At 38.1% G+C, this 8,476-nt stretch overlaps 1 protein-coding gene across 4 annotated transcripts in view; it reads right to left on the bottom strand.

Annotated features, from left to right (window-relative positions):
- Window positions 1–171: 171 nt before the first annotated feature.
- The window catches only part of MORC3 (MORC family CW-type zinc finger 3), a 42,059-nt gene continuing 33,754 nt past the window's right edge, over window positions 172–8,476 (bottom strand). For all 4 annotated transcript variants that reach the window (XM_047796196.1, XM_047796206.1, XM_047796221.1 and 1 more), the window contains 3 exons: window positions 5,724–6,609; window positions 4,001–4,158; window positions 172–1,658 (listed from right to left, as the gene is read on the bottom strand). In XM_047796196.1, coding sequence (XP_047652152.1) covers window positions 1,505–1,658; window positions 4,001–4,158; window positions 5,724–6,609 — 1,198 coding nt within the window. In that variant the 3' untranslated portion in view covers window positions 172–1,504. The remainder of the gene's footprint in view (window positions 1,659–4,000; window positions 4,159–5,723; window positions 6,610–8,476) is intronic.

Below are 8,476 nucleotides of genomic sequence, written 5' to 3'. Positions count from 1 at the left end.
CACTCTCAAGGTGAGCTCAGTCTTAGAGTCCTAACGGACACAGACTTCGTCTTCTAAATATAACTTCTAATTAATATAGTAAAATGAGCTCAACTTGAGGGTCTTAACAGTTTTAGTTTTCAAAATATAACTTGAATATAGAATTCCTTAAAAGTAGTATCTGAAGTTAGCCATCATATATATTTTTATTTTATTACAAGATATTTTAAAATTTAAGCAGATACAATTGTGACAGAAAACCATCTTCATACCAAAAATACACTTTCAATTACTTTATCAAGCAAATAAAAACAATCTTAATTTATTTGCTTTTCCTAGAAGTTAATATACAGTAAAAATTGAATACTGTACAAGACAGACATGTAATTAAGCATACAAAAGGAACATGTATTGAATGTTCAGAAACAAAAGTTAAAATAAATAGCAATGATAAAACTTTGAAAAAATAATGCACATTTCAGTTGTGGAAAATACGATTCTTAATTATATATACATAGTTATACTTAATAGAAAGCCATCTCTTTGAAATTGCACAAAACATGGGACCAATAAAGCATAATTTTTATGGCATGTAATACTATAATCCTAAGGGGTTTGTTGCTTCATCCAGGATATAAAACACTTAGGTTTGTAATAATAATAAAAGGTATGCAATACACTGGCAAAAGATGGTCTTCAACTCGCATTAACCTGCAGTACACCTACAAGACTCTCTGTACAGGAAATCTCAGAAAAAAAATATTAAACAATTATTGTGCCCACCCCATGTGGACTAAGCAGCCAAAAATGGGCTTCAAAGTAAATGTGGTGGGACATGTTACGTTTTTGATACTTTTTTTATACTAAAGATCATTACTTCTTTCCAGAAAAACACTTTTTGTTTAACCATGATTGGCAATCTCAGCACACACAAAAAGTCTTGGCAAAATGGAACGAGTTTCTCCTCACCTTATTTTCATGAATAAAATATTTCAGGAGGTAAGAATTTACAGCAGAAACATTAATACTCAACTCACTTACAACTTATCAGGAGTGTTATTTCATCTTTTAAAACCCTGTTTTAAACTTCTCCGTAAGAAAATCAAAGGTAATGTTCCCATTTGTCTTATGGCACAGCCCTCAAGTCAGAGAAAAATACACTTTGGGGAACCAGAAAAGATTGCACAAAGGTTAGGGGCAACCTGAAAACCTCTTCGTGAGAAAACACTTGAGTCCTCTAGGGTAATAAAAAAATATGTGCAAACTTAATTACAAATATTTACATTTCAAAGCAGAATCATGAGTTAGCTATGTAGCTGCTCAATACCAATGATTCACAGGCATTTCAAAAGGTGTGATAATGTGTCCACATATTTGTGTCCACACTTGAATGCATAGAATACAGAAAAGATTATGGTTCTTCAGTCTGTTGCCTATCATCTCTATAACAAACTTGTTTACATTTTGAAGCTGTACAACCAGAAGGCTTGAGCAAATACTTTTATTATCTCACATAAAATATCCTTTAAGTACTACTGATTTCACTCATTTGTTCAACAACTTGTCCTAAAATCTCATCAACTACATCAACATCATAATTCACTTGCTGAAGATCGAGATCAGGTACAATCATGGCCAGCAGCTGTCCTACGTTAACTCGAAGAGATCGAAGTTTGAGGCTGCAAATACAAATATTACACCTATTAGATGAACATTATAATTATACAGTCTAATACTCATGTAGGGCTTAAAATTTAAGAGAAACATTAAAACCAATCTCTGTACAATGATATACAAACTAAAGGAAAAGCAAAACTTCCTCGAGGAAACTGGATTTAATAATTCACTTAATTCATAATTTAATAATGACATGTTTATCTACTGGTAAGTAAAGTCTCATAAAACTAGTGGCTCTTTTTGGTTTCAACTAATACAATTCTTAAAAATTTATTTATTTATTTAGCTTCTTTTAGGGCCACACCTGTGGCATATGGAAGTTCCCGAGCTAGGAACTAGTTGCTGGCCTATGCCACAGCAACAGCAAAGCGGAGCAGAATCCGAGCTGTGTTTGTGACCTACACCACAACTCACAGCAACACCAGATCCTTAACCCAGTGAGCGAGGCCAGGGATAGAACCCACATCCTCATGCATTCGTAACTCACGAGCCACAACGGGAATTCCAACCAATAAAATTTTAATTTGAGAGTGGAGAAAATACGGATTGGTAAAATACGTAATTACAAGATGTTATTTATAATTGAAAATCTTGTTATTACCTGGAAAACAGGAGTGATAAACTGGGTAAGAACACCAGTCTAAGAATAAAAATGTATTTCTTTGCAGGTCTACATTTAGTTTAGATACTAGGATCTTTCTACAATGAAATCTCTGAAGGGGCAAGATGCTCATCCTTGGGTTGACAAAAATGCACAAAAATGTGACTTTAAGCATGTTTTGTAAGCTTGTGCTAAGATCCCATTGGACTGTCGATAACATCTTACATCATTCCTATACCAGTCTCTTTTTTGTCCATGCCTTCCCACTCACCTTTGACCACAGGCCCACTTCCCCATGAAAAGTAGACAAAAGCCCAGCAGGACCCCATCATCTCTTCGACCTCACCAGCCTCTGAGTTTCTCTGTCCTGGCTAACTCCTCCTGTCTACAAGACGCATCACAGATCCCTGTGGTCGTGTACCCAACAGCACTGAGAGCGCTACCGTAAGCTCCATGTGCGATTTTAAATATTCAAACAGCCACATTAAAAAGTAAAATGAAACAAATTCCAGTTACATAAAACATACTATTTCATCATACAGTCAAAACATTGAGGCATCGTTCTGTACTAGGGTGTCAAAATCCGGCATGTTATTTTATCTTTGGCTGAGCCCGAGGTATGTGGAAATTCCCAGGTCAGGGATTAAACCTGCACCACTGCAGTGACAATGCCAGATCCTTAACTTGCTGTGACACAAGAGAACTCCAATGACTATCTAGATTTCAAGTGTCAGTGACAAAATGTGGCTATTCCGTCTTTGAAGTACAGATCTAAAAGATCATCAGTTAAAGTTTGGTGGGCAAGTGAATCATTTGGGAGATTGCTTAAAAGTTTCCAATTTCAGAACTGCACTATGGCCCAAGGACCTGCATTTTTACAAGCACCAGGAGGGATTTTTTTTCTGACCCCTTGCCCTCCATGCTTATGTGTACTAATCTAATCATCCTATTTCTATGAATAGATTTAATGAAGTCCTTCAAAAACTTAAAAACAAACAATTAATGTCAAATGAGGATGGTAGGAGAATATTTCTCAACATAGTAACTGTTAGGTATCAAATCTTATTATATTAGCAGGAAGAGTTGCACAGTTTTAGCCCTTATTGACTGACTTTGTTGGGTTTTTTTTCCCTATAATGACTTTTTGAATGGCAAATTATCAAAAGACCACCAACACTGTCAGAATCCCAAGCCCATTTAATATATCTTACTGAGAAAGAGTAGTCATTCATTTGCTATTTATTTTATTTTCACAGAGCTTTTTCCTAATTAATCACCTACATACTATGGCAACTTTTAGTAATTTTGTAATTTCCTTAAAGTTAAAACTGGTGAAGGCATATAGTAAAATGACATAGCAGACCATAAAGAAATGGTGCCAAGTACAGAATAAAAGAAATCGAGGTGAAAAAAGTTTGAGTTTCATTGTCTTCTAGTCAATTGCCTAATTCGGCCAATTATTCAATACTTGGCTCAATTTTCCCTTTTTCCCTCAAAACATTCAAACCACTCGGAACCATCAGAGCTTTACTCCTTTGAAATTCCTATTTCATTTAAGTGAAGTTCACTAAGTTGTTAATTCTTTGAAGGGAAGGATGACGACCTGGCCTTCTTTTGTGTCTCTGTCTGTCATAATGTGGGATCACAGGAGTCAATAACTTCCGATGAACAATGTTTGCTGTGTGCTAGCAAGCAAGCATCATGATAACCAGAACTGCAGCCCTCGTGAAATGCCTCATTTACCTTTCCCCATCAGTATAATTTACAGACTCCTCGATGTTACTTGAAGTTGACACATCTGCTCCTATCTGTTGACTTGTAGATTTTAATCGTTCAATCTCATTTTTCAGTTCTTCACATTGCGAACGGATTTGTGATTTTTCCATTTCCAGTAATTCAACCTGACAAAAAATTAATTTTATAAATAAAATTTTAAAATGTTAATGTCAAAGTACAAATTTAAGCTAAAAAATAAAGGAAGCCCTGCTTGACAAAAATTATCATAAAAAAATTAAGACATCTACCTCCCCCCCAAAACAAAACACACACCAAAAACACTATCTTTCTATAAATAAAGCTTCCTTTTGTTTAGTTTCACTTCTCTATCTTTTTACATTAAGAGAATAAAAAAATGTTAATTAAACCTTAACAAAAAACAAATGGGACCTAACACTGAAAAACCAAGATAAAAATGCCTATTTATACATATGACTGATACACTTGGGGCACACCTGAAACTAATACAACAGTGTAAATCAACTACATTCCAATAAAATTAAAATTAAAAAAGATTAAAATGCCTAAATAAAAAAAAAAGCCTTAATTATGTTGTCATAGTGACTTTCACTTCTTGCACACTCACCAGCTATAACAGAAAGTTCATATTTATTTTTATATGGTTTGTCATCTAGCTCCTGAGCCAATACATCAAGAGAAATATTTAAACGAGCAGTTACGTCAGCAGTATTTCCAGGAAGAAGGGGCAGTTTGGTATAGTACCATTATGTCATTTCCAAACTCCCCATTTTTTGCGTGTGTTTTTAGGGCCGCATCTGCAACATGCGAAAGTTCCCAGGCTAGGAGTCGAACTGGTGCTGCAGCTGCTGGCCTGTGCCACAGCCACAGAAACGCCAGATCTGAGCCTCATCTGTGACCTACACCACAGCTCACGGCAACGCCAGATCCTTAACTCACTGAGCGAGGCCAGGGATGGAACCTGAGTCCTCATGAGTACTAGTTAGATTCATTTCCCCTGAGCCACGATGAAAACTCCTCCACATTCCTTTTAGCAGAGAAAGTCTCCATTCAAACACCACATAAATATAAGACATTTTTTAAAAGGAGCTACTCAAATTTGAATTGATGGTGCCTTCTTCCTCAGTAAAAGAACTCCCAAGTAAAGTCTATATTCCCAAGGTATCCTTTGGCCAGGTGACTAAGTTGTAACAAATGGCAGGTAAGCAGCTTTCAGGAACTGCCACCCTTTCTTTCCTGCTATGGTATGTGGACAGATATGCTGGCTAGACCTCAAGAGCCATCTCAGACCACAACTGCAGGTTGAGAAGCAAACAACAATGTAGAAGAAGCCCGGGTCTCTGATGACTATGCAGCTGCTACTGTTATTTGAGGCTTTATGTCACCTGCAAAAGAAACTAATGGTACCTAACATAGGGTATGTCTATAAAATGAGGTATCATCATCTACCTTGTATAGTTATTTATCAGACCTGGTCCTCATCCATTAAATTCCAGCAATGCCCATCTTCTCAGGACATTTTAAGAACCAAAGCTGCCCTGTACATTTCCACATGCCCCCAGGAGGACCAGTCCCAGTTGAGAACCAGTAGATAAGCAGTTAACACCTTGAAATACTGTTAAGTGATTTATTCCAATCCAGCAACTAACAGTTAAGGTTTAGAGGCCCCTGGACTCCCACGACTCTCATTATGCTGAATGATATAACTCACCTCACTTTTATACTGGTCCCTCTCAATACTGCATTTGTCCAGCTGTCTAAATACATCATCAAGCTGCACAACCATTTCGTCCATTTCACTTCTACTCTCACCACTGGAACACTGACTGCATTCAGCCTTTACATGTTTCAAAGCACTACACTGTTTTTTCAGCCTTTCTATTTCTTCCAAAGCTTGCTGATACTGAGATACTATATGGTCTGGGCTTTCAGATTTGCCATTAACACTTTCAAGTAAAAATACAGCATCAGTTTCAGTAGACTGATGGCAAATCTCCTTCTTCACACATTTGTCATTCATTTCCAATATCCTCTGCTGTAACACTTTGATTTGCTCAGTAAACATATGACACTGTCTTTTATAATTTTCTTTTTCTTGGGTGACGAGAAGCAGCTCATTTCTCAGTTCATTAAACTGGCAACCAGCATCACCAGCAGATTTATCAAAAGTTTCCTGGGTTTCATGTGTCTTTCCTTCAGCTTCCACACAGGATGGTAGCATAGCTGTGTCATTTCTTACATCTATTTCATCTTCCACAGTTTCTTCCTTTTTAACGACTAAACTTGGTACTTCAGTCTGGGTGGCTGCAGTAGTTCCCTGATCGCACCTGGATGAGGAGGTGCCTGCAGAACTAGTCTGGCCACAAGGTTCATTATCACCCACAGGCTCCACCTGAACACCACTTTGTTCCATGTGACTCTGTTGCAATTTCACTTCAATATCATCATCTACTGCAGGCTTGGGAGTACTGTTTTCCTCTAAGATGATGACATCTTCATCATCATCTTTATAAGGAGAATTTTCAAATACTTGATTATTTAATCTCCGATTCTTTGCATTCAAAATTGAGGAACGAGTAGAGAGTCTCCTTTTCAGGCTGAAAAAAATTTTATATATAAAGTTTAAGATTATAAAATGTAGATATGGACAAAATAGATGACCTTGAAGTCATCTATTTTGAAATTCTAAGAAATGCCTATGCTCATTTTTAAAAAAATGATGTAATACACAGTACTACCCAATGATTTAATGACGTAGAGATTATTTTCTCCTTTTACAGATGAGGAAACAAACTACTGAGACCTCTTTCAAGTACCAGAATTTATACTGCCAAACATCTCTTCATTTGAGTCCTCTGGCATTTCAATGTAACGTCTCCAAACAGAATGCCCACCAGCCACCCCAGGGCTGCTCTTTGAATCTCAGGGCTCGGCAAATGGCATTACTATTCTCATTTGCCCATCACAATTTTTATCAACATTCAGTGATAAACATGAGCCACAAAGCAAACCAGCATGCCTATCACTCATGGAAAACACCTTCCCCTGCATTAAAAATTGTCTCATTTTCTTCATCTGCTTAGTTTTCTGTGAATTTATCACTAATTGATAACTTTTTGCCCCACTTGGGTATTTGTATTGGTTTGCTATTTGGGCCTTATGTGTTAAGACCTCATTACTCAAGAAAAATCCCCCCCCCCTTTTGTCTTTTTTGCCTTTTCTAAGGCCACACCCGTGGCATATGGAGGTTCCCAGGCTAGGGGTCCAATTGGAGCTGTAGCCACCGGCCTACGCCAGAGCCACAGCAACACGGGATCTGAGCCGAGCCGTGTCTTCGACCTACACCACAGCTCACAGCAACACCGGATCCTTAACCCACTGAGCAAGCCTAGGGATCGAATCCAAAACCTCATGGTTCCCAGCTGGATTCATTAACCACTGCGCCACGACGGGAACTCCAAATTCCCCACTTTTGTGGGCTTATTCTCTCCTATGGAGAGGCATGATATCCAATAAAATCTTGAGAAAGGGTACACATGACACAAAAAATGTGAAATTTTGCATGGTGAAAATATCTTTATTCGCCTCTCAAGTTCATTGCTGGTTTGATTTTCATATGTACTCCCAGGTTGGAAATTAAATTACTGTCTCAAAACTTTAAAATTCCATTGTTATCTACCATTCACTGTTTCTGACATTCTGATTCCTGATCTTTCGATCTTCTGCACATAGCCTGTGTTTTTGCTCTCTGAAAAAAAAAAATCTCCCCAGGTGCTGTAAAATTTCATGATGATGTTTCTTATCTTTTTCCAGTCATTATGCTGTGTATTTAGTGGAAATTAAGTCTGTCTTACATTTTTTCCTCCCCTTTGTTCTTCCCATTCTGACATTTGGCCCTCCAGTAGGTTGTCTCTTCTTTTCTCTATCTTCCGCCGGTTTAGCTTTCCACTCTAAGAGACTGATTTGTACACCTGCCCACCTCCCAAGAAATTTCATGTAGTTTCTTCTACTCCCTTTGTTTCAGGCTTGTACATCTAGGAGTCCTTGGCTATGGTTATATTTCAGACTAAAAGCAGTGAGGTCTGGGTGTGTGATCCCAAGGGTGCTTAAGCTGTCACCACTACCTAGGGCTTTTCTCTTGGGAGCCCAATGAGGGAAGGAAGGGAGGAGGGTTTCTTGCCATTCAGTATTCAAACTTTCCCTTACTCCTTCTTGTTTTTTGTTTTGTTTTTTTTGTCTTGTGTCCTTTTAGGGCCGCACCCAAGGCATATGGAGGTTCCCAGGCTAGGGGTCTAATCAGAACTGTAGCCGCCGGCCTATGCCAAAGCCACAGCCATGCTGGATCTAAGCCGATCCGAGCTGTGTCTGCAACCTACACCACGGCTCACGACAATGCTGGACCCTCAACCTACTGAGCGAGGCCAGGGATCAAACCCACCTCCTCATGGTTCCTAGTTATATTTG

The sequence above is a fragment of the Phacochoerus africanus genome, chromosome 1 (genome assembly GCF_016906955.1).
Source record: "Phacochoerus africanus isolate WHEZ1 chromosome 1, ROS_Pafr_v1, whole genome shotgun sequence".
In the NCBI taxonomy this organism is placed as follows: Eukaryota; Metazoa; Chordata; class Mammalia; order Artiodactyla; family Suidae; genus Phacochoerus; species Phacochoerus africanus.
The sequence above is the reverse complement of the archived record's forward strand: the minus strand, read 5'-3'. Positions and strand labels throughout refer to the sequence as shown.